Below are 26746 nucleotides of genomic sequence, written 5' to 3' on the forward strand. Positions count from 1 at the left end.
ACGGTGATGCATCAACTCCTCAACTACGACTGAACTTGAAGCTAGACTGCCTGATGTCTTAGCTTTACATTTAGCAAATACCCAATCAGTAGACAGTCTTGTGGATTACTTGACCAGTCGTTCTCACTGTTTTATACAGTAACACAACCTCTAACCTTAGTGACATGAAATTTGGGGTTCCACAGGAGTCCGTCTTAGGCCCCCTGCTTTTCTCCCTTTACATAGCACCCCTTGGGCACATATTGTGGCACTTTGGGATTACCTTTCACTGCTATGCTGATGATACTCAGTTATACGTGGCGATAACGGCTAGTAATCTCATCCACATTAAATCCTTAGATTGCCTTGCAGCAGTGAGAAGCTGGATGTCTAGGAACTTCCTACTTTTAAACGCTGATAAGACTGAAATGATGGTTCTGGGTCCAGTGGGACATCAGCATCAATTTGACCAGTTAACGCTTAGCCTAGGCTCATGTCATACATCACACTGACAAAGTGAGGAACCTTGGGGTAATTTTTGATCCTACATTGTCCTTTGACCTCCACATTAGAGATATTACAAGGACTGCTTTCTTCCATCTGCGAAATATAGCGAAGATTCGTCCCATCCTGTCTGTGGCTGATGCTGAGACCCTGATTCATGCATTTTTCTCTTTTAGATTGGACTACTGCAATGTTCTATTTTCTTGTTTACCGCAGTCTAGCATTAGGGGTCTCCAACTGGTTCAAAATGCTGCTGCCAGACTTTTGACACGAAGCAGAAAGTTCGACCACATTACACCCATTTTGGCGTCTCTTCACTGGCTTCCTGTCCCAGTGAGATCAGATTTTAAGGTTCTGCTACTAGTCTATAAAATTGTCCATGGACTGACATAATTATGTCAGTCCATGAACTGACATAACTATTACTGACGTAATTATTGTATGGCCTTGCCTTACAATATAAACCGCCTTGGGGCAACTGTTTGTTGTGATTTGGCGCTATATAAATAAAATTGATTGAATTGATTAATTGACACCTCCCTACCTACCTGACCTAATTAAACCTTACGTACCGACCCAGGCTTTGTGTTCTCATGGTGCAGGACTACTCTGTGTCCCTAGGGTGAATAAGAAGTCTGTGGGTTACAGAGCTTTCTCTTATCGTGCCCTTGTTCTGTGGAATGATCTCCCTGCATCAATAAAACAGTCAGATTCTGTAGAGACTTTCAAGTCCAGACTAAAGACGTGCTGCTTTCCCCCCCCCCCCCCCCCCCCCCTTTTGTATGGCTAGCATACTAGCATAGTATGTTTCTATGCTTTTTACTCTTTTAAATTCTTTTTATTAGTGAACGGAGTGTGCCGCAGCCTCAACTTTACCTAAATTCTGGGTCTTTTGGTGAAGCTTAGGGCTAGTGGCCGGCGATCACCTTAGTATTTCTTCTGTTTTTCTTGTTGTTTAATGCTGACAAATTATACTGTATTTCTTGTCTTTCTGATGCTTCATTCTGCTTTCTTTCTTTTCTCTCTATTTGAGGTGCAGCTCCATCCAGACATGGGTGTGGTATTTGCTCCAGAAACTGTGCTGTGCACCAACAACATTTCTTGTATGTTCAGTTTGTGAATTTTGTAATTTATGTCTGTAGCATGGCCTAAGCAGAGGGTCACCCCTTTGAGTCCTGTCTGCTTGAGTTTTTCCTTCCCACTGTCACTTGTTTTCTTGCTCTGGGGGTTTGTAAGGTTAGACCTTACTTGTGTGAAGCGCCTTGAGGTAACCTTGTTGTGATTTGGTGGTATATAAATAATTAAGACCACCCACTCCTTAAACTGATGAACAGCACTTGTGGATGTAAGGGTCTCATTTCTAGACTTTATGTGCACATTCTGGAGGAGATGTATGTCCCATTGCAGCTGGACGCTTGCTGGAGAGTCGACGTACCTAATTTACCTCCTGATTTTGACTGGGAATCGGTTTGGGACTCTGTGCTCTGTTCGTCCAAGAACCGTGATCATCAACAAATTCATCTCAACTTCAATCACAGGACATATGACCCTTCTTAAATGCTTAAAGTGGACACGAACTCCACTCTGTCACATGAACTCTGTGGGTACATTTTTTCATCTGGTTTGGGAGTATCCAGGTGTGTTTGGTTTTTAGGAAATAAAAGTTTGTCCACGTTCTTACACGTTGATATTCCCTTGTCACCTGTGGTTCTGTTGCTGAATGTATGTCTCAACTTACATTACGTAGAACACAAGAAAAGGTCGTCCTGGCCGGTCTAACTGCTGCCAAGAGGATGGTTGCAGTGAGGTGGAAATCCCCACATTCTCTCTCATCGTAGTGGGTGTTGTCTTTCATTGATGTAACATATCTAGAGTTGTCCACTGCACGTGTGCACTATGTGAAGGAAGAAACCATAGCTCTGTGGAGTCGAGTAGTGGCTGATTTGAAAGCTGTTTTGATGTGATTATATTTTGTGGCCGTATTGATGTGGTTGTGCTGGGCTTGGGTATGTTTGGGTTTGTTCAGTTTTGGTTTGATGTTGTTAGTTTGTTTCTGTTTGTCATAAAGTTATGAAAATAAAAAATTTGGTCACAAAAACACCTGAGAGTACATGAGCCTGTGTGGGCCCAAAAAGAGGACTCCACCAGTGGTGTCAGTGGTGCCTGTATCCCCAAGCTGGGCTTCACGCAAACATCCAAACTTTGCTTGACCGCTTGAATCAGGCTCCCTTCAGGCAAGCAGTGTAGCGTGTGGAATATATTTGCGGGATATTACTTCGCTCATTGCAAAGCATGAAATGTGAAAATACTAACAGCATGTGTACTGACATGGTGGAAAAGAACAAAACCACCACCCTAAATATGAAATTATACCAACCTCAAGGTGAACATGTATTACCCTTAGCAAAATAGTGAGATCAGTAACTGTAGCCCTAGGCGTTGACCCTATATTCAGTGAAAGGTGGAGTGATCTTCATCTAAGAGGAGGGACAAGAGGCCAGCAGCAAACGGTTTCATCCGCACAGGGGCCGCACCTGCTGCAAAGCAGCAAAACCCTTGCGCCTCATCATTCTTCTTTCATCCAGGAGACAAAATGCTTTGACGAGAGAATAGTATAGTATATAGTTGAAACATCAATGAATAGGTTCATCTGAAGGCCACTTGTTTCCTGGATCCCTGTGGAGGAAGTTCTTATTCCCACATCTCTGACAGGAGGTGTTATGTTTACGCGAATCATTCACTATGACCATAACTGTAAATTATGATTATGGTTATTATCCAGCCCACTAATTTGACTGTTTGGTTTCCACCAGAGGACTGCTAGCCACCTAGGAGAACAATGTCTCAAATAGACATGTGTCGTCCATGGGAGTCCATACAGTTCTCTGACCTGGCCTGAAACTACATCCCCAATTCCAATGAAGTTGGGACGTTGTGTAAAATGTAAATAAAAACAGAATACAGTGATTTGCAAATTCTCTTCAACCTATATTCAATTGAATACACCACAAAGAAGATATTTAATGTTCAAACTGATAAAACTTTATTGTTTTAGTGCAAATATTTGCACATTTTGAAATGGATGCCTGCAACACATTTCAAAAAAGCTGGGACAGGGGCAACAAAAGACTGGGAAAGTTGATTAATGCTCAACGAACACTTGTTTGGAACATTTCACAGGTGAACAGGTTAATTGGAAACAGGTGAGTGTCATGATTGGGTATAAAAGGAGCATCCCCAAAAGTCTCAGACGTTCACAAACAAAGATGGGATGAGGATCACCACTTTGTATACAACTGCGTGAAAAAAAAGTCTTACAGTTTAAGAACGTTTCTCAACATTCAGTTGCAAGGAATTTGGGGATTCCATCATCTACAGTCCATAATATAATCAGAAGATTCAGTAGATTTCAGTCAGAAGATTGAAACCTGTCCAACACCGTCGAGATCTGTTCTCTGCTCCTGGTCTGAGACGAGCTTTTGAACACAAAGTTTCACCGTTCACATCACAAATTCAACAGACTGAAAAACCCTTCAGCAACTTTGACAAAATATTTCACAACTCAAAAACACTGAGCTTGCACTAGTGCAACATTTAAGCATGAGAACATGACTCCCTCTCATTCCTAAAATCATGGCCACTTGTGGTATATTAAAATGAGCAAAACAAACCTCATTTTCCACTAATATGGTGCATATAAGTTAGCCATTTTTTAATGTCTTTATCCCAGTTATATGATCACTTGTGGGCAGTAAGAAGGCAGTAGTGGTTGTAGTTTTTGAGGTGGTAGCCTTCAGTGGCCAGCTGCAGGGTTACTTTCGATTTAAGGTAGCCGAGGATTACATAAACAAAAAGCACCTATGGGTACACACAGGCCGTAGGATTAGCATAAAGTCATTCCAGGGGAGGTTTCACACCCTGAAGCTTATTTCTCATTGAGCCACAGTCCCACGTTTGGTGTTTCTCTCTTTTTCCCCAGATGCAAACCAAACACAGATTTTTTTTATTTATTAATTTTTTTATTGTTCATTTAACTACTACAGTTCACGACATGAACTGAACTAAGTAAATTCAGATGTGAAACTGTGGTGCAGTTTTAACATTTTAAATATGAAAAGGTAAAAACAAAGCTGCTTTTAAACCCTGAACAAGCTTCATTTTCTAATTAAAATTCCATCTTGTGAGCCAAAAACACAGTATGAGTAATCAACTGTAAATGATTTTATACTTTGTCGTATTAATGCGCGACACAGGAGCTTAACAGTTTTGCTTCACTCATTTAATCTCAACTGTGGCAACTTTACCAACTTTTCTTTTGCAGCAGTACAGAACTTGCTGTGTGCATATGTATTTTTTTCTTTGTCCCCCCTTTTTTCCTCTTCACACTGCTTCAGTATAAACGTACAAATAACCTGTTTCAGATGATCAGCAGGGACCCTTTTCCTCTTAAACTTTACTTTTAGTCAATGTGCAGATTCGTAAAGGCGGTAGCTTTGCTTTTTAAAAATGGATTCTTGGACATTTTGGATCGATTCAGAAATCGATTAATCGATTAATAAATAAGAATCTCGATTCGGATGTGACGCAAATCACCCCCCCCCCCCGGCACCCCTAGTACTTGTTCCTCTGCACGAATGCCTTAGTAGATTTTGAGCAGTGTTGAGGGTCGTTGTCTTGTTGAAAGATCCAGCCCCGGCACAACATCAACTTTGTCACTGATTCATGAACATTGTTCTCAGGAATCTGCTGATATTGACTGGAATCCATGTGACCCTCAACTTTAGCAAGATTCCCAGTACCTGCACTGGCCACACAGCCCCACAGCATGATGGAACCACCTCCAAATTTTACTGTAGGTAGCAAGTAGTTTTCTTGGAATGCTGTGTTCTTTTTCAGCCATGCACCGCCCCTTGTTATGTCCAAATTTTAGTTTCATCAGTCCACAGCACCTTATTCCAAAATGAAGCTGGCTTGTCTAAATGTGTTTTAGCATACCTCAAGTGACTGTTTGTGGCATGTACGCAGAAAAGACTTCCTCTGCATTACAGCATCATACAGCATCTCTTTGTGCAAAGTGCGCTGTATAGTTGAGCGATGCACAGAGATACTATCTGCAGCAAGATCATGTTATAGGTCTTTGGAGCAGGTCTATGGGTTGACTGTGACTGTTCTCACCATCCTTCACTTCAGCTTATCTGAGATTTTTCTTGGCCTGCCACTTCGGGCCTTAACTAGTACTGTGCCTGCGGTCTTCCATTTCCTCACTATGTTCCTCACAGTGGAAACCGACAGCTGAAATCTCTGAGATAGCTTTTTGTGTCCTTCCCCTAAACTATGATGTTGAACAGTCTTTGTTTTCAGGTCATATGAGAGTTATTTAGAGGCTCCCATGTTGCCACACATTAGAAGAAATGCAAAGAGGGGAAACATTTCCAAATGGCCACCTTAAATACCCTTTCTCACGATTGGATTCACCCATGTATAAAATGACAAAGGTGCCCAAATTTATGCACCTCCCCAGTTTTGCTTAAATAATTATTGCACACTTTCTGTAAATACTAGAATCTTCATTTCACTTCTCAATAGGGCTGCCACGACTAGTCAACTAGTCACAACTACATCGACTATTGAAACATCGACAACTAATTTGGTAGTCGACGAGTCATTTGCTTTGAACCAATGAAGCAGTGCTTCGATCTGCTGCTTTGTTGGATCTTTGCTTTGCTTCTCTTCAGAAGCGGCAATTCTGCTTCTTAATCCCCTGCCGGGCGTTCCCCAGGAGATGTGAAGTTATCAAAATAGGCCAAGAACATGGCTGTGAAACATACGGCCCAACAACTGCCTTTGAAAAATTGTGTTAAAACTACTTCACAGATTCTCACCAAATTTGCACCACAGATAGATTTAATCTTTATTTAATCAGGTTCGTAGTTAGAGGTCGAGACCTCTTTTGCAAGGGAGACCTGGACAGTTGTAACGTTTCCAATCCACCTAACCTGCATGTCTTTAAATATGGGAGGAAGGTGGAGCACCTGGAGGAATCCCACACAAACACAGGGAGAACATGCAAACTCCTCACAGAAAGGCCACAGGTGGGAATCGAACCCATGGCATTCTTGCTGTGAGGCAACAGTGCTAACTACTAAGCCACCATGCTGCCATATTTGAATTTCTTGACCCCAAACACATAGATTTAGACACAAAAATGAATGTTTCAGGTCACATAGAAGTGAAAATATGCCATAATATTGATTTTGGACACCATTTTGTTTATCGTCCCCTGGTGGAGTCAGCCTGCACTTAAAAAAAATTACCCATGCTAAAATATCATTTTTTTGGGCCAATCTCCAAGAATCTGCATTCAAAACTTACTCCTGGAGAATTGGTCACAGACTCAATGGGTGGGTCCTTCTGTCAGCTGCTGCACAAGCTGCGTGTGTGTGTGTGCGTGCGTGCGAGAAGCTTCTCATGCAGACAGTGGGTGGGGTTTACACTGTTTACGCTACCACCTATCTTAAAATCAACACGGTACGCACGCGCAGCACATGTGGTGTGTTTGAGGCCTCAGTGTAAATTTTAATGTGACATATTTTCCTCTCTGGAGCAGCATCGATGTGACTGAGGTGCAGATCTTCATCATCATCATGTACCTGCTGGCTGCAGTGGGAGGATCTGCTTTCTGGCAGTCTCTGGTAAGTCTCATCACACACAACAGAATCAGGTTTACATCTGATGAGGAAACCGGGATTTTGTGTATCGTGTATTTTGTCCCACAAGGACCCTATTGTAATTGTGCTGTTTATTATTATTATTATTATTGTTATTATTCACACTTTTAAAGCCCCAATTTTGGCCCTTTCCCATACTCAAAAACTCACCAGACTTTGCATAGTCGTTCGACCGGATCTGAAATTCAATATTTTGGGGGTCGCGCACATGGTTGCAGCAAAATGGCGCCCTCTACAAATTATCAAAAAAACCCTCTCCATTGGGGTTTTTTGTCGTAGTTTCAAGAAACTCAGTACACATATTTACCATGCTGGGACACACAAAAAAAGTCTCTTAACGTCATGGTGAAATGTCGACAGGAAGTCGGCCATTTTGAATTTAAGTTTCGGTTTTGAGGTAATTTTTGCAATTTTTGGCCATTTCCACTACTTACATTTGAATGAACTCGACCTAGGGATTTCATCCAATAGTCTTCAAATTTGGTCAACATCATCATGACCCCATGCTGATCAAAAGTTATCAAAAGAATTTCTACTTTCTACATGTAAGTAGCAAGGCCGAAAACCTACAACCCCTGGCAAAAATTATGGAATCACCGGCCTCGGAGGATGTTCATTCAGTTGTTTAATTTTGTAGAAAAAAAGCAGATCACAGACATGACACAAAACTAAAGTCATTTCAAATGGCAACTTTCTGGCTTTAAGAAACACTATAAGAAATCAGGAAAAAAAATTATGGCAGTCAGTAACGGTTACTTTTTTAGACCAAGCAGAGGAAAAAAAATATGGAATCACTCAATTTTGAGGAAAAAATTATGGAATTATGGAACGCTCCAACACATCACTAGTATTTTGTTGCACCACCTCTGGCAAAATACATCTTTAAGTGTAAATAACCTCAAATCAGTTTTACTGTTAAAGCTGAACATACGGCAGCACGACTTTAGTTGTGTCATCCAGTGGGTGCCCCCTGCCCCCACCCAAAAACACTAAAACGATAAGAAGCATCACTGCTGAAGTGTCTTGTCTAAGGAATTGAACCTAATAGCACAAATCAGTGTTGCTCATATAAAAGATGTCCACATGCTTCCAGGTCTGCATTTCCACCTACATGACTACTTAGCACCACACCAGACTCCACCATTATGTGGTTTTGAAGTGGATAAATGTTTTCACAGTGGATTCCAGCCTTACAACCCCTGGCAAAAATTATGGAATCACCGGCCTCGGAGGATGTTCATTCAGTTGTTTAATTTTGTAGAAAAAAGCAGATCACAGACATGACACAAAACTAAAGTCATTTCAAATGGCAACTTTCTGGCTTTAAGAAACACCATAAGAAATCAGGAAAAAAAATTGTGGCAGTCAGTAAGGGTTACTTTTTTAGACCAAGCAGAGGAAAAAAATATGGAATTACTCAATTCTGAGGAATAAATGATGGAATCATGAAAAACAAAAGAACGCTCCAACACATCACTAGTATTTTGTTGCACCACCTCTGGCTTTTATAACAGCTTGCAGTCTCTGAGGCATGGACTTAATGAGTGACAAACAGTACTCTTCATCAATCTGGCTCCAACTTTCTCTGATTGCTGTTGCCAGATCAGCTTTGCAGGTTGGAGCCTTGTCATGGACCATTTTCTTCAACTTCCACGAAAGATTTTCAATTGGATTAAGATCAGTACTATTTGCAGGCCATGACATTGACCCTATGTGTCTTTTTGCAAGGAATGTTTTCACAGTTTTTGCTGTATGGCAAAATGCATTATCATCTTGAAAAATGATTTCATCATCCCCAAACATCCTTTCAATTGATGGGATAAGAAAAGTGTCCAAAACATCAACGTAAAAATGTGCATTTATTGATGATGTAATGACAGCCATCTCCCCAGTGCCTTTACCTGACATGCAGCCCCATATCATCAATGACTGTGGAAATTTACATGTTCTCTTCAGACAGTCATCTTTATAAATCTCATTGGAACGGCACCAAACAAAAGTTCCAGCATCATCACCTTGCCCAATGCAGATTCGAGATTCATCACTGAATATGACTTTCATCCAGTCATCCACAGTCCACGATTGCTTTTCCTTAGCCCATTGTAACCTTGTTTTTTTCTGTTTAGGTGTTAATGATGGCTTTCGTTTAGCTTTTCTGTATGTAAATCCCATTTCCTTTAGGCGGTTTCTTACAGTTCGGTCACAGACGTTGACTCCAGTTTCCTCCCATTCGTTCCTCATTTGTTTTGTTGTGCATTTTCGATTTTTGAGACATATTGCTTTAAGTTTTCTGTCTTGACGCTTTGATGTCTTCCTTGGTCTACCATTATGTTTGCCTTTAACAACCTTCCCATGTTTGTATTTGGTCCAGAGTTTAGACACAGCTGACTGTGAACAACCAACATCTTTTGCAACATTGCGTGATGATTTACCCTCTTTTAAGAGTTTGATAATCCTCTCCTTTGTTTCAATTGACATCTCTCGTGTTGGAGCCATGATTCATGTCAGTCCACTTGGTGCAACAGCTCTCCAAGGTGTGATCACTCCTTTTTAGATGCAGACTAACGAGTAGATCTGATTTGATGCAGGTGTTAGTTTTGGGGATGAAAATTTACAGGGTGATTCCATAATTTATTCCTCAGAATTGAGTGAGTCCATATTTTTTTCCCTCTGCTTGGTCTAAGAAAGTAACCGTTACTGACTGCCACAATTTTTTTCCTGATTTCTTATAGTGTTTCTTAAAGCCAGGAAGTTGCCATTTGAAATGACTTTAGTTTTGTGTCATGTCTGTGATCTGCTTTTTTTTCTACAAAATTAAACAACTGAATGAACATCCTCCGAGGGCGGTGATTCCATAATTTTTGCCAGGGGTTGTACATTGAATGCCCATGTCCTTCGATTCCTCAGGCGGCACTACATTAAAAACCGCCATCATTGTGTAAAGGATCTTACCGCGTGGACTCAGGAACACTTCAGAAAACCATTGTCAGTTAACACAGTTCGTCACTACATCTGCAAGTGCAAGTTAAAACTCTACCAGGCAAAGCAAAAAGCCATACATCAACACTATCCAGAATCAGTGCCACCGTCTCTGGGCCTGAGCTCATTTGAAAGGGACAGACACAAAGTGGAAAAGTGTGCTGTGGTCTGATGAGTCCACATTTCAAATTGTTTTTGGAAATCATGGATGTTGTGTCCTCTGGACAAAAAAGAAAAAAGACCATCCAGACTGTTACCAGCGCAAAGTTCAAAAGCCAGTATCTGTGATGGTATGGGGGTGTGTTAGTGCCCATGGCATGGACAACTTACACATCTGTGATGGCACCATCAATGCTGAAAGGTACATCCAGGTTTTGGAGCAACACATGCTGCCATCCAAGCAACGTTTTTTTCAGGGACGTCCCTGCTTATGTCAGCAAGACAATGCCAAGCCACATTCTGCACGTGTTACAACAGCGTGGCTTCGTAGTAAAAGAGTGCGGGTACTAGACTGGCCTGCCTGCAGTCCAGACCTGTCGCCCATTGAAAATGTGTGGTGCATTATGAAGCACAAAATATGACAATGGAGACCCCGGATTGTTGAACAACTGAAGTCGTACATCAAGCAAGAATGGGAAAGAATTCCACCTACAAAGCTTCAGCAATTGGTGTCCTCAGTTCCCAAACGCTTATTGAGTGTTGTTAGAAGGAAAGGTGATGTAACACAGTGGGAAACATACCACTGTCCCAGCTTTTTTCAAAAGTGTTGCAGGCATCCATTTCAAAATGAGCAAATATTTGCAGAAAAACAATAAAGTTTATCAGTTTGAACGTTAAATATCTTGTCTTTGTGGTGTATTCAATTGAATATAGGTTGAAGAGGATTTGAAAATCATTGTATTCTGTTTTCATTTACATTTTACACAACGTCCCAACTTCATTGGAATCGGGGTTGTACACAGGTCAAGCATGACAACCTCTTACAATTCATAGGGGTGTTGCCCATGGGTGGGGCATGACCGCTTGGAGTCCTAGTTATTTATTATTATAATTATTATTTTATTTTATTTTTGGTTGTATTAATTTGATGTAGTGTTCAGGTTCAGCTTGTTTTCCTCCTGTGATTAATAAGCATTTAAGAGTCAGTCTTTTTAAGTATCAGGCGGGCTCATTCAGGCTGACTCAGATTTCAACAAAACATGGCTCGGCGATGGAACCTACCAAAAAAACGAACTTTCCCCAAAAAAAGTTTGACCAAAAACCAAACTGACCTTGCCAGGGGGTCATTAAAGTTCAAGGCAAAAATACGGAAAAACTGATATTTCATTAAATTCTCATCTTTCAAGTGGTGTAACATTGAGCGCCATTAAGTCAGCAAGCCAGTTTAACTATCAAATGACTTATGGAGGCAAACTCTTTCATCCTGCAATTGGTCAACTCAGATTTTTTTTTTTTTTTCTCCAAAATAATATTCTCGGTGCTGCTCAATCTGGTTTTTGACCGGATCATGGCTGCATTATGGCACCTCTCAAAGTTTTGAATGATATAACCTCTGTCTTAGATAACAAAATGTACTGTGCAGTAATTTTTTTTATAGGTTTGGCCAAAGTATTTGATATAGTTGATCATTCTATTCTCTTAGAGAAACTAACTGACATTGGTATAGATGATAATTCACTTGGCTATCTTTCAGGACGAAAACGGTACTTAAAATCTGGCCTAGTCATCTCACTTCCTCTCCTTGTCACTCAAGGCGTGCCTCAAGGGTCAATCTTCGGGCCTCCCTATTCTCTGTTTATATAAATCAATTATCGGCAGTAACTCTTGGCTCATCCATTCACCTCTATGCACATGACACTATCCTGTATACGTCTGGCTCATCCCCAGAAGCAGTAGCAGCTTCACTTCAGGCAAGCTTCAACACAGTCCTACAGGCTTTGTGTTCTTTGAAACTTGTGCTGAATGCCAATAAAATGAAAGTTATGTTGTTTGGAAGGAAAAGTATTTTAAAATCATTGACTCTTCCAAACACTACCACACTAAATGGCACTATGATTGAGCAAGTTTCTGAATACAAATACCTGGGTATCTGGCTGGACTGTTTTCTCTCATTTTCACAGCTCATTGATCGATTACAATCAAAAGTCAAGTTTAAACTTGCCTTTCTTTATCGCATGCATTCATCTTTCACCTCCTTTGCTGGGAAAATATTACAATCATGCCTATATTTGACTATGGGTACATAATATACAGACTAGCTCCTAAGTCTTCTTTGCATAAGCTTGATGTTGTGTCTCTGCCCTCCATTTTGTAACAAATGCCTCTTTTCATACACACCGTTGTAATCTGTATTCTACTGTTAACTGGTCATCTTTACAAAACCAAAGGAAGTTTCACTGGTATGTATTTATTTATAAATGTCTATTAGGTCTATGGCCACCTTATCTTAGTAATTTATTGCAAGTTTCTGTAACTCCATATAGTACACACCCAGCCCAACTCATCTTGCCCAATGTACCTAAAATCAAATCAAAATATGGAGAACTATCCTTTATTTATGCTGCAGCAAAAGACTGGAACGAGATTCAAAAGGCATTAAAACTGAGCACCTTTGTGTAGATAGGAATTTTTAAGTGTGTTCTGTTGTGTATGTACTGTAAAAGTGTGTTGTTTGATCCACTTTTGTAATTGACCTCTGTGTTTCTCCCTATCCACCAGGTTGTTACTACACTCAACAAAAATATAAACGCAACACTTTTGGTTTTGCTCCCATTTTGTATGAGATGAACTCAAAGATCTAAAACTTTTTCCACATACACAATATCACCATTTCCCTCAAATATTGTTCACAAACCAGTCTAAATCTGTGATAGTGAGCACTTCTCCTTTGCTGAGATAATCCATCCCACCTCACAGGTGTGCCATATCAAGATGCTGATTAGACACCATGATTAGTGCACAGGTGTGCCTTAGACTGCCCACAATAAAAGGCCACTCTGAAAGGTGCAGTTTTGTTTTATTGGGGGGGATACCAGTCAGTATCTGGTGTGACCACCATTTGCCTCATGCAGTGCAACACATCTCCTTCGCATAGAGTTGATCAAGTTGTCAATTGTGGCCTGTGGAATGTTGGTCCACTCCTCTTCAATGGCTGTGCGAAGTTGCGACAACGAACTGGAGTCAGGTCGAGACCCCAATGAGGACGACGAGCATGCAGATGAGCTTCCCTGAGATGGTTTCTGACAGTTTGTGCAGAAATTCTTTGGTTATGCAAACCGATTGTTCCAGCAGCTGTCCGAGTGGCTGGTCTCAGATGATCTTGGAGGTGAACATGCTGGATGTGGAGGTCCTGGGATGGTGTGGTTACACGTGGTCTGCGGTTGTGAGGCTGGTTGGATGTACTGCCAAATTCTCTGAAATGCCTTTGGAGACGGCTTATGGTAGAGAAATGAACATTCAATACACGAGCAACAGCTCTGGTTGACATTCCTGCTGTCAGCATGCCAATTGCACGCTCCCTCAAATCTTGCGACATCTGTGGCATTGTGCTGTGTGATAAAACTGCACCTTTCAGAGTGGCCTTTTATTGTGGACAGTCTAAGGCACACCTGTGCACTAATCATGGTGTCTAATCAGCATCTTGATATGGCACACCTGTGAGGTGGGATGGATTATCTCAGCAAAGGAGAAGTGCTCACTATCACAGATTTAGACTGGTTTGTGAACAATATTTGAGGGAAATGGTGATATTATGTATGTGGAGAAAGTTTTAGGTCTTTGAGTTCATCTCATACAAAATGGGAGCAAAACCAAAAGTGTTGCGTTTATATTTTTGTTGAGTATATAAATAAGAATCTTTTTCTTAATAACTTACCTGGTTAAATTAAAAAAAAAAAAGGTGGGCGCCAAAGTACTCGGCTTTCCCAATTTTGAGGAACTTTAGCGCCACCTGGTGGCCTGCGCAATCAGTTTTTTTTTTTGTTTTGTTTTTTTTTTACAAAATTTGCAGGAGTGGATAAACTATTTTATACGAGGTCTGTATCGGACCTTTTTATTTTTTGAAAAAACCATATGGATTTGAATCACGTGTGATTGCATCAGCCAAGCTTGAACCTTCCTGCGCATGCGTGAGTTTTTTCACGCCTGTCGGTTGCGTCATTCGCCTGTGAGCAGGCTTTGTGTGAGCAGTGGTCCATCCCTCTCGTCGGATTTTTATTGTGAATAAATGTCTGAACGATTTGGAGCTTTGCTGCATCAAATTTTTCCAGAAACTGTGAGAGACCTCCAGGTGGACACCATTCGGAAAATTCAGATGGCTTTCAGCGACGATTTTGTGGGGATTACACAGATTAAGGAGTGTTACAGCTGGTTTAAAGACCACCCACAGCGTCTGAGCGCGGCGCACTCCAAGCGCCGATCGACAGGCTGAAACGACCAGATCATTTCCAATGTGAAGGCTTTGTTGATTCGGGATGTCGTCTGACTTCCACAAAAAAAGGCAGAAGACGTGGACATCAGCACTTTTTCGGCACATTCCACTGTTACAGGAGTTTTTTTCATGGAAAGAAAAGCAGAGGATTGCGCCACCGTGCCGCTCATGGCGCGGCACAAAACCACCTCCGTGTTGGTCTCACAGGACGGCTTTCAGATGGCTTTCGGTGGCTTTTCAGTCGTGTGACTATCCGAGAAATTGTGGATGAGCTGGACATGCCAGAACATGTCCTGTGAGGCTTCATCACGGTGTTGCTTTGCGCCATGCGGCTCCACCGCGACGCGCGGAATTCCTCCGCTCCTCTTTCCATGACAAAAACTCCTGTAACAGTGGAATGTGCCGTTCATTTCTAAACTGGATGCTGTGTTGATCCGGGACGTCGTCTGACTACCACAGAAATTGCGGAAGATGTGGAAATCAGCACTTTTTCAGCACATTAAGACACACGTGCGGAGGAAGTCAGATGACGTCCCGGATCAACAAAGCCTTCACGTTGGAAATGATCTGGTTGTTTCAGCGGGGTTTCAGCTTGTCGATCAGCGCTCGGAGTGCGGCGCGCTCTCAGACACTGTGGGCGGTCTTTAAACCGGCTGGAGCACTCCCTAATCTGTGTAATCCCCATAAAATTGTTGCTGAAAGCCATATGAATTTTCCGAATGGTGTCCACCTGGAGGTCTCTCACAGTTTCTGGAAAAAAATTGATGCAGCAAAGCTCCAAATCCTTCATTTTATTCGCAATAAAAATCCGACGAGAGGGGTGGACCACTGCTCACACAAAGCCTGCTCACAGGCGAATGACGCAACCGACAGGCGTGAAAAAACTCATGCATGCGCACGAAGGTTCAAGCTTGGCTGATGCAATCACACGTGATTCAAATCCATATGGTTTTTGCAAAAAATAAAAAGGTCCGATACTTTTTTTTTTTTTTTTTTTTTTTTGCCAGCTTGCACTCGGCCGAGACGGACGCACTTTTCTCTTCTCCCTCCCTCCTTATCTTTCCTGCTTCTGTGGCATGTTACCTGTGAGGCTGCAGCTTTGCTCTTCTGAAAAATGACAAAAATGGATCTGTTAAAGTGGTCTTTGAATGCAATTGACACTATTTTTTCTACAAGACATTTGGGGGCGGAGGACCCGACCTGTCCTGCCAGGACGCATGTGATGGGTTACGTGATGGACTCGTGGAGGAGATGGCAGGTCATGTGCCTTTACATGCTTTCTGTGGAGGACGTTGAAGATGTGTATATATTTGGCTTGGTGGTGACCGGCTTTCTGCTGTGTGGAGCGGGCATGGCGCTGGTTTACCGGAAAATCAGGAAAGTGGAGGCAGCTTTGTTTGGGCCGTCCAGACTGCCCTACATGATTGATTCGATTGGGAAGACAGTGGCTGCGCAGTCGGCGGGTGTTAACCACACGCTGGAAAACACCTCGGGCAGGATTGCAGCTCTGGAAACCCGCTTTGACCGTCTGTAGATGCATTGAGAGCCACTCTGTTCTCTGAACTGTGGAATCTTTCAGGCATCTGCTAATCTGGATATTCATTTGGCCTCCCCAAAACACAGCTGCACTCCAAGGCTGCTGTGATTTAAAAAAAAAACCTCCTCAAGAAGATCAACACTTAAGCCTCGCTCCCTGGTCATTCCCCTCCCCTCAGCTTCTCCAGCTCTGACGTTGACTGTGGACAGTGGACTGCTCAGGGCTGAGCCCCTCCCCCTCCAAGATTGTCGGACAAGGCCGTTGACGGTGCCTAATAGGCTGCCTCCGGAGTGTTCTGATAAACTGGACCTTCAAATCTCGGTTGTTGTCCTGCGTCTTTGTCTGTGTGATTATTGTATTTCTGTGCTGATGGGGGTTTTTTTTTCCTCATTGCTGCTGTGTAACGCAGCGGCTATGAGGGTTTTTTTTTTCTCCTTTTTCCCTCGTGTGTGCTTTTTTAATATGTGTTTATGTACAGGGCCGGCCTATGTGTGTTGTGTCATTTGTTATGGGTCGGTCTTGGTTTGCTCAGCCCTGCTGTTGACCAAGGCAGGGATGTACATCTGGAGCTGGTCCCCGGGCGCCTAATGGCGACTTCTGCTCCTACTGGCAATTAGGATGGGTTAAATGCAGTAGACACATTTCATTGTGCAGGGAACATGTTCTTTTGTGCATATGACAATAAAATTCTTTTGAATCCTTTTTTTTTTTTTTTTTTTCTAACAGACCTCGCATAGCAGTTTGCAGCATTTTGGGGACTCCTCTTATACTGTTTGATACCCCTTTAAAATCAGGTCCACAATTTTGGGAAAGTTCATTTCTTGGTAGGTTCCATCTCTGAGCCAAGTTTTGTTGAAATCACACCCTAATGTCAACCTGCCTGAACTTTAAAAATGTTGGCTCTTAAATTTTATAGACCGCACAGAGAGTCTGTGGCATTGGAGAAAGTCGTCACATTAGTCTTTATTTGTTGAATTGTATCCCAGAAGATTTGTAATGAAATTTGGCCTTATGTCACTGGAGGCTAAGGTGGCATGTGTGCAGTAATTAAAATAATTTAAGTAGCAACTTTTAATTTTAATTTCCAGTATGCATGTATTCACTCTCTATTAGCGAATGTTAATCACAGTCATGAAAGCTTCAGCAGAGCTCAGAGTAATGTTCATGGTCCGCAGATATGTTTCCTAGCTTCCGGGGAACGCCTCGCAATCCATCAGGAAGAGTTGGAGGACCTGGCCAAGGATAGGGAAGTGTGGCACGAGCTGTTTGGTCTGCTGCTACTGTGATGTGTGTCCCGGATAAGCAGCAGAAATTGAATGAATGAATGTGTTGTGTTCATGCATCAAAACACTGGAATTCTGTGAATATGCACACCACCAATATTACATTAATCAGAATGCCCACCCCTCGCAGACACAACTTACCCGTTTAGTGCCGCACTGTGCCAGATCCATTCAGCTATAACGGCTCATTTGGTAGCATGCTGGACAAGCGTTTAGTGTGTTTGTTTCCAGAGCAGGTTCCTGGTTCAAGTCCACCCTTCACATTCTCCAGCTAATGTGGAATTGCGTGGAGAAGGGAATCCGGTGTATAACTAATAAACATGCGGGTCCACTTCAGATTGGCAATTTTCTGTGTTGACCCAGAGTGGAAAAATGGAGGAGCCAAAGGAACTTGGTGTATATATGTATAAAACTCCTGCACAGACTTTAATTTAGATTTGATGGGGTTGAGCAGTTTTTCTAAGTTGTGTATTGACTCTGAGTCCTGTTTCAAATCATGCACACAAAGCTGATCAAACACTTCCTGCATGTTATTTGATTTGTCATGTCAAATGTGGAGGAACAGCATGTTGTATGTTCAGAAACTCTAACGGGTCTGTCACCGCTCTGTGGTCCTGCTGTGATCTCACCGTTAGCAATGGGTATTGATAAGATGTTATCTATTGATTCGATTTCCTTATCAATTCCTCCTGTGAATTTTCTGTGTACTAAAAGTAGGCATTACAGGTTTTCTATGTCAGCAACATTTTATTGAATCTTATAATAAATAAATATGAAATTGGTCACCGGATCCTTGATAGCTGGACATGAATAGAAACGAACGAAATTTGTAGTTTTTGTCAAAAGCATTTCCTTTCAGACATTTTGGCATGAATGTCTCTCCGTACTGAGCTCAACTGGCTGCTGCATGTCAGCGCAGGACGTCTCATTTTGGGAGAAAAAAAGTGTTTTAATCGATTGCAGTTTGTTTGTATTGCAACATTTGGAAAGAGGTGTCATTTGATTTAAACAGTGATTCCATTTCAAGTTATTAATTCTGACCGGACTCTGTGTCTAACTTGACTCGGCAGAGAGCCGCGCAGCATTTGGAGCTGTGCGAATGGAACGGAGGACGATTGTTGTTTCTTTCGCAACAAGAGAAAAAAGTGAAGTAGATTTTTTTTTGTGTGTGTGTGTGTGTGTGTTTAATCTGTTTTTTTTTTTTTTTTTTTTTCTTGTTTTCCAGAGCAAAGCAGCAGGTGGCCTCGGTGCAAGTAATTTCCCCTATTTTGGTCGCATCCTCATTGTGGGAAAGTCTCAAGGGGTATGATGGTAGAGGAAACGCAGGAGCTGAGAGAGTTAGTCACTCAGCTTAGGATGGAGAATGAGAGGTTGAAGCAGGAACAGGCTGAGCCAGCGCCTGGCCTGAGTATAGAGCCCTCATCTAAAGTGTCCTCTAGTGGTAATGCTCCAGTAATGGAGAAGTTTATTTTTTTACCCCGAGATAGAAAATGTCCCATGTTTAATGGTAAGACAGGTATGGGGTTGGCTGAATGGTTGGAGGAGATGCAGGCTTGTGTGAGAGCCTGTCATGTCTCTAAAGCTGACCAGGCATTTTTTTATTTTGATCATCTGGAGGGGGAAGCACATGAGGAAATAAAGCATCGTTCCAGTGAAGAGCGTTCAGACCCATTAAAGATCATTGGGGTGTTGCAGGAGCTGTATGGGGATACAGAATCTTATGTGGCACTTCAAGAGGCCTTTTTCTCCCACAGGCAGCGTGAGGGAGAGACTCTGTTAGGGTTTTCATTGGCATTGAGTCTGATGACATCTGTTAAGCAGCGCGCACCTAATGGTGTCCCAAATGCAGAGGTTTTGTTACGTGATCAGTTTGTTGAGTGTGTTTGATGGGTCACTTCGGCGGGAGTTGAAGCAGTTTGTGTGCCGGCAGCCTACCGCTACCTTGTTGGAGGTTAGGGGTGAGCAATTAGATGGGAACGAGAGGGTTCACCTGGAGGTACGAAGGGTAGTGATTTTTCCATCCAGTCTGTTGCGGGCACTCAGTGTGGGGTTCAGGGCAGTGGCCAGGTGGAGGCTGGTTCTTTTCAGGCCTCGGAACTACAGGAAGTAAGGGAGATGCTCCAGCAGCAACAGGAGCAGTTTAATCGGCTGACTCAGAGTATTTCCCATTTGCAGCATTCTGGGCAGTTTCGTCAATCAGTTCCCCGGGGGTCTATAATTTGTAGGCGCTGCCAGAAATCAGGTCATTTTGCCAGGGAGTGTGATGGAGTTCGGGTGGTGGCCCGCAGTCGATCCTTTTTGTCGGCCTCTTCATTGAACAAACCATCTTCTGCCGCTCAGGGATCGGGAAACTAGTGCCCGCCGAGCTGCGGAGCCACAGCTCGGGGGGGCAAGTTACTGGCTCAGGTTTGCGTAGGATGTGTGACAAGGTAGTGTCCAAGCTTGTGTCGCCGTGTCCTCATTTAATGGTGAGCATGGGGGGAGTTGGGATCCCTTGTTTGATAGATACAGGATCTATGGTGTCAACTATTCCAGAGTCTCTTTTTCATCAGCAGTTTGAGCCAGGGGGTTTGGGGTGGCTGAAATCATGTAATTGGCTACAGCTTAAAGCAGCTAATGGCTTAGCCATCCCTTACCTGGGCTATTTGGAGTTGGATGTGGAGCTTTGTGGTAAACTGATGCCAGGATGTGGCATTTTGGTGGTTAAAGATGTGCCTGGTGTGTCTCTGCAGGCTTCTGGGGTCCTGGGGATGAATGTCATCCGCAGGTGTTATGGGGAACTTTTTGGGCAGTATGGGGTTTCCCTGTTTGATTTGCCAGCAGTGGCGGAGGCTCCGGAGTATGTCACGCAGGCGTTTCAGAAGTGCCACAAGGCTAGTGGTATTGTGGATCAAGGAGTAGGGAAGGTTAAGGTTCATGGGGGAGAGGCTTGTCAGATTCCGGGCGGTGTAATGAAGTTTGTTAGGGCGACATGCTCGGAGCGGTATTCTGGTGGGGCGGCTCTGTTTGAGCTTGTGGAGTCTTGCTTGCCTGCTGGACTGTTGGCATCTCCTGCATTGGTGCAGGTGGAGCAGGGTATAGCCTACATTCTGGTGATGAATGTGGGATCGGTGGATGTGTGGTTACGTCCCCGGGCTATGATTGGCACTTTAGAGGAAGTTCGGGTTGTGAGTCTGCCTGCGGGGGTTGCCGAGGTGCCCCCGGTGGAGGCAGTAGTGGCATCGCAGTCCATTTCTCCATCAGTGCAGGATCAGATTGCAGCCCTGGAATTGGGTCACTTGCCTCTGGAAGTACAAGGTAAGGTGAGAGCATTGTTGGGTCAGTTTAGTTCTGTCTTTTCAGCCCAAGATGGGGATCTGGGTTGTACTGACCTAATATCACATGAGATTCCGCTTCTGGATGATATTCCAGTGTGACAGCGGTATCGCAGAATTCCGCCTTCTGAGTATGAGTTTGTCAAAGATCACATCAATCAGCTGCTTGGAACACAAGTTATTAGGGAGAGTAGCAGTCCTTATGCCTCTCCTATTGTGCTGGTTAAGAAAAAGGATGGCAGTTGGCGCATGTGTGTTGATTACAGGCTCTTGAATGGAAAAACTAGGAAGGATGCCTTCCCTTTGCCTCGGATTGATGAGTCCTTGGATGCCCTCACTGGGGCTCGTTGGTTTTCTACCATGGATCTGGCGAGTGGGTATAATCGGGTTCCTGTGGCAGAGGCTGATCGTCATAAGACGGCCTTTTGCACGCCTTTTGGTTTGTTTGAGTGGAACCGGATGCCCTTTGGGCTTTGCAACGCTCCTGGTACTTTTCAGAGATTGATGCAGAGGATTTTAGGTGATCAGCAGTGTCTCTCCTTATTGTTGTATTTGGATGACATTGTGGTTTTTTCCTCTACTGTTGACCAACATCTGGATAGGTTGAGGGTGGTGCTGGAGCGTTTGCAGCATGAGGGGTTAAAGGTGAAACTCAAAGTGTGCATTTTTTCAGCAGGAAGTGCGTTACCTGGGGCATGTCATTTCTGATAAGGGGGTGGCTACTGACCCTAGCAAGGTGGAGGTGGTTGCTCATTGGCCACCTCCGGTCACACTCTCAGAACTGCGCTCTTTTCTGGGCTTTGCCAGCTACTACCGCCGGTTTGTAGGTGGTTTTGCAAGGTTGGCAGCACCCCTACACAAGTTGGCTGCAGAGTTGGCTGGGGTGAAGCCCAGTCGGGTAGATCAGCCAGTTTCGAGTTATTGGACAGAGGAATGTGGCCGCAGCTTTGAGACTTTAAAAGCTAAGTTTACCTCTGCACCTGTGCTGGCATATGCCGATTTTTAGTCTTCCATTTATTTTGGAGGTGGATGCTAGCTATGGGGGGCTGGGAGCAGTGTTGTCTCAGGAACAGGATGGTAAAGTTAAGCCGATTGCTTACGCAAGCCGTGGGTTACGACCTACTGAGCGTAATATGGTGAACTACAGCTCTATGAAGTTGGAATGTTTGGCACTCACGTGGGCAATGACTGAGAAGTTTAGGGAGTACTTGCTGGGCCATAAGTGCATTGTGTACATGGACAACAATCCTTTGTCATTTGTCATCTGCAAAACGTGGTGCTACTGAGCAACGTTGGGCAGCGCAGTTGGCCTCATTTGATTTTGAGATTAAGTATCGTTCGGGTTGTAGTAATAAGAACGCGGATGCCCTTTCTCGGTTGCATTCTCCTGGGATGCAGGACTTCCAGGTAATGGGTTAGTGGTGCCCAGCTTCCGGAGCCGCTGCAACAGGGGAGTAGGGTAGATGTAAGGCAGGCTGTGGTTGCAGCCTTGCCCCACCGTCTTCCATCTGACCTGGCTGCATTGCAGCGGGTTGATCCAGTGATTCGGGAGGATTGGGTGTTTTGGGACCGTAAAAGGGGTCCTGATAAGGAAGAGCGCAGTCAGGTGTCGCAGTCAGCCCGGGTGTTGCTTCGGCAGTGGGACCGGTTGGTGGAGAGGGATGGTGTCTTGTACCGTCAGGTATTTAAGTCCAATGGAGCTGGGGCTATGTTGCAGTTAGTGTTGCCTGCAGCTTTAAAAGCCGATGTGTTGACTGCGGTTCATCAAGGGCATGCTCATCAAGGGGTTGAGAGGACCCTAGAGCTTTTACGTCAGTGGTGTTATTGGCCAGGGATGTCTGCGGAAGTGGCAGATTGGTGCCAGGCATGTGAGAGGTGTCAGGTAGCAAAGGTGAACCAACCAGTGGCTCGTGGCCCCACGGGACACCTGTTGGCATCTCGGCCTAATGAGATTCTTGCCATTGATTTTACTGTTCTAGAGCCTAGTCATGGTGGAGTGGAAGATGTTTTGGTAATGACTGACTACTTTAGTAAGTACACGTGGGCAGTCCCTACCCGTGACCAGCGAGCTCCTACAGTAGCTCAAGTTTTGGTTACAGAGTGGTTTTCGAGGTTTGGGGTTCCAGCTCGGATACATTCTGATCAGGGACGGAGTTTTGAGAGTGTATTGATCCAGCAGTTGTGTGGCTTTTATGGCATAGAGAAATCTCGTACTACACCATACCATCCATCTGGGAATGGGCAGTGTGAGCGTTTTAATAGAACGCTTCATGATCTGTTGCGCACGCTGCCCGTGTCTCAAAAGCATCATTGGGGTTCTTGTCTGCCCCAGGTTTTGTATGCTTATAATACAACACCGCATCAGGCAACTGGTGAGTCTCCTTTTTTGTTGATGTTTGGTCAGGAGCCAAGGCTTCCGGTTGATTTTCTGTTGGGTCGAGTTTGGGAGCCTGTGGGTGGTTTTGTTCATGAGTGGGTCCGGGAGCACCAGACCCGCTTGCAGATGGCTTTTGATGGAGCCCGGGATCGGCTGAAGGCCGCTGCAGAGCGGCGTAAGAAGGAATATGATCAGCGTGTCCGTGATGTTCCCCTGAAGGAGGGCCAGTTGGTCTGGTTGCGAGATTTTGGGGTACGGGGCCATCATAAGATCCAGGACCAGTGGTCCTCTGTGATGTATCGTGTCCTGAGGGCACCACAGGGAGAAGGGACTGTTTATACAATTGCCCCTAAGGATGATTTAACCAGAGCCAAGCAGGTTCATCGCTCATTGTTGAAGGTAGTGGTAGGGCTTGGGTCCCCTGATGAGGTTGTGGCCCATTCTCTGCCCCCTGTGGAGTTTTCTCCACCTGTGGTGGAGCCATTACAGGACAGGTGGTGGCGTAATAGCGGGTGGTTGGTGTCAGGATCCGAGGACCCTGCGTCTACTTCAGTTGTGCGGGAAGTGGTGACTCCGCCTGCTCCTCAGGTGGAGGGGGTGGGAGAGGTGAGTTTACCTGCTTCCGACAGTTGAGTCCACCAGTAGATCCAGTGGTTGCTGTGCCACCTCTGCCAGTGGAGTCTAGTATGTCTTCCCTCCCCCCTAGTGAAGAGGTTGTACTTCGGCGGACGACTAGGGTTACTGCAGGTCATCATTCTAATAATCATCATCTTCCACGGTCTGCAGTGCAAGTGGGTCCTTCTGGCCCTATGTAATATAGGTGGTATGATTAAGGTTAAGGAATGGGGTCTATTCCATCGTCAGGGCAACGATATAATTTGTGGGGGTGGATTGTAGCAGGATGGATGACCTTAATGATGTTCAGCTGGTGGATTGAGTGCAGCTGGTTGTGGCAGAGGAGTGTTTGCATAAAAGAGGGAGTGTGTGTGCTCCTTTTTCTCTTTCTGGAGACTGACTGCAGGTGTTTGGACGTGTTTACTTCCATGTTCCCGTGAAGACAGAGACCTCTGTGTGAGCTGTCGTTGGTGGTGCGCTGCTGAGTTTGTGGTGCTCTTGACGCTCTGGGGTGGTGTCGAGTTACAGCTGATTGCTGTGACGGACGGTTCGGATTTTGGACCAAGCTGTGGAAGGAGGCCCTGCTGCTTTGCTCTGGTGCTCTGCTGAAAGATTTCGTCCCGTGAGACCAGTGGATGTGCCCTGTTTGCTGCGGCGGCGTTACGCTCAGTGTGGACATTTGGAAAACTCTGCCAGCTGCGTGTGCTGCCGGGCTGCGTGATGCAAGGGCGCCCTCATGTGGTCATAATTGGTGGTGTTTTAAATGAGTTTTTTATAAAAGTCTTTTTAACTAGAACTTCAATTGTTACTAAATTGTTTGTATTTGGGAACCACGTCTCTGTCTCAATTACAACGAACCTGTGTGTTTTAGGTTGAAGTTATTCAATTGTCGAATTCCCTGGGTGAAATTCCCAGGGTGGTGTCAGAAGTCCGACATACCATGTTCATTCATGATTTCTAATTGCCTTGACAATTGAGGAGTAAATTGTCCGCTTTTCCACATAAGCAAATCATCATTTTCCCAACAAACACTGTCAAAAACAGCAGCCTCTCTGAAGGACCGATAAGGGAATCATTAACCAAAAAGGCTACTGATGTCAGTGGATCCATTAATTTCTTAACGATTCTCAAAAAGAACCGGTTCCCGATACCCAACCCTACTCACCATCCCAGAGAATGATGTTTTGTCCATTAATTCTTCATCCTGTTGAGAATAAGACTTCTCTTGGATGGCTGGATATCCCAGCAGGACCATTGGAAGCAGTGACGGACGTGATGGTCTCTTGGGATTGTCCAACACTGACATTCCTTTATTTATATATCTACTGCATAATGAGTCTTGATTTGATTTTGAAATTTTTATTTTATTTACATGTTTTTGTCTTCATCTCTTTCTTCCCAGATTCCAGTTTTAAATATCCAGATAAAAATGGTTCCTGCTCTTTGCACGTTTATAGGAGCCATCTTCTCATGTACCAACTACTTCAGAGTTATTTTTACAGGAGGCGTGGGTAAAAACGGATCCACAATAGCAGTAAGTGTGGAAACATCAACACATCATAAATCCTCTCTTGTCATGTTGCTGTAAGTTTGTTGAATAGAAAATCCAGTCCATTAACAGTTGACCTGCCTACAGCATGTACTGTTGTCATTGGTGGGCACTGGCTGTGGCCACACCCCTTACACAGTTGTTGTCTTTCAAATGAGCAAAATAGTGCGTATTGTCAGTTTAGCATGTTATGACCCAGTCACATGGCACCTAACGAAGGGCAGCGAAGCCCAAACAAAACAAGAAATCTGGTCTTTCGTTGACGTTTAACCTTTGCTCATCGTTTCTGCAGCTAGCCCTTCGTCAGGATTTTTAAACTGTTGAAAAATTTGAATCAAGTGCAACGAAAACGTCAATTCGTCTGTTTCATTTTGCTGTCATTCTTGACGTTTTTTAATCTTTGTTTAGTTTTTGTAATGTTATTGTTTAATTTCACTTCGTTCGACCAGCTGAATGTTTTCACACAGTACAGAAGCTGGCTTGTGAGCGCTGAGGCTGCTGCTATGTTCATGTACCGTCGGAAATTACAGGACAAACTCAGCCTGTTTACTTGGATTTTTTTTTTTTATCTGTGGGGGGTCAGCTTCAATGGGCTCAGGCACGTTATATAGTCCAGAATTAATCTTTTATGTGGATACAATTTGTTTTGCCACAAGCAACTGCTGAATTTGAAACAACAAAAGTTGTGCAATTTCCGACGGTACTTGAATGGAGCAGCAGCTCCTTCGTGCGCTTATTATTTTTTATTAACTATAACAATATGAGTGTAGGAATGACAATCCAGCCCTTATTGCATGTGGCAAGTAGATAATTCAGATGATTATATAAAGAGCTCTTCTGGAAGACAGAATTCACATTGTGGATCAGCTGCAGCTGTGGAAATAACTGCACATGTGAGTCAATGTGCGTTCATGCGGACTGATCAGTCATCTTTACACTTATATTTATTCCACCTTTTGACAGTTTTCTGTTTTATATATATATATATATATATATATATATATATATATATATATATATATATATATATATATATATATATATATACACAACAAAAATATAAGCGCAACACTTTTGGTTTTGCTCCCATTTTGTATGAGATGAACTCAAAGAGCTAAAACTTTTTCCACATACACAATATCACCATTTCCCTCAAATATTGTTCACAAACCAGTCTAAATCTGTGATAGTGAGCACTTCTCCTTTGCTGAGATAATCCATCCCACCTCACAGGTGTGCCATATCAAGATGCTGATTAGACACCATGATTAGTGCACAGGTGTGCCTTAGACTGCCCACAATAAAAGGCCACTCTGAAAGGTGCAGTTTTGTTTTATTGGGGGGGATACCAGTCAGTATCTGGTGTGACCACCATTTGCCTCATGCAGTGCAACACATCTCCTTTGCATAGAGTTGATCAGGTTGTCAATTGTGGCCTGTGGAATGTTGGTC

The 26746-nt window shown here is 43.6% G+C and overlaps 1 protein-coding gene across 1 annotated transcript in view; it reads left to right on the forward strand.

Annotated features, from left to right (window-relative positions):
* cept1b (choline/ethanolamine phosphotransferase 1b) overlaps positions 1-26746 on the forward strand; it is an 86056-nt gene that overhangs the window by 14698 nt on the left and 44612 nt on the right. The window contains exons 6-7 of the mRNA XM_034164667.1: positions 7091-7175; positions 25148-25279. Coding sequence (XP_034020558.1) covers positions 7091-7175; positions 25148-25279 — 217 coding nt within the window. The remainder of the gene's footprint in view (positions 1-7090; positions 7176-25147; positions 25280-26746) is intronic.

Source organism: Thalassophryne amazonica, chromosome 3, assembly GCF_902500255.1.
Source record: "Thalassophryne amazonica chromosome 3, fThaAma1.1, whole genome shotgun sequence".
Taxonomy (NCBI): Eukaryota; Metazoa; Chordata; class Actinopteri; order Batrachoidiformes; family Batrachoididae; genus Thalassophryne; species Thalassophryne amazonica.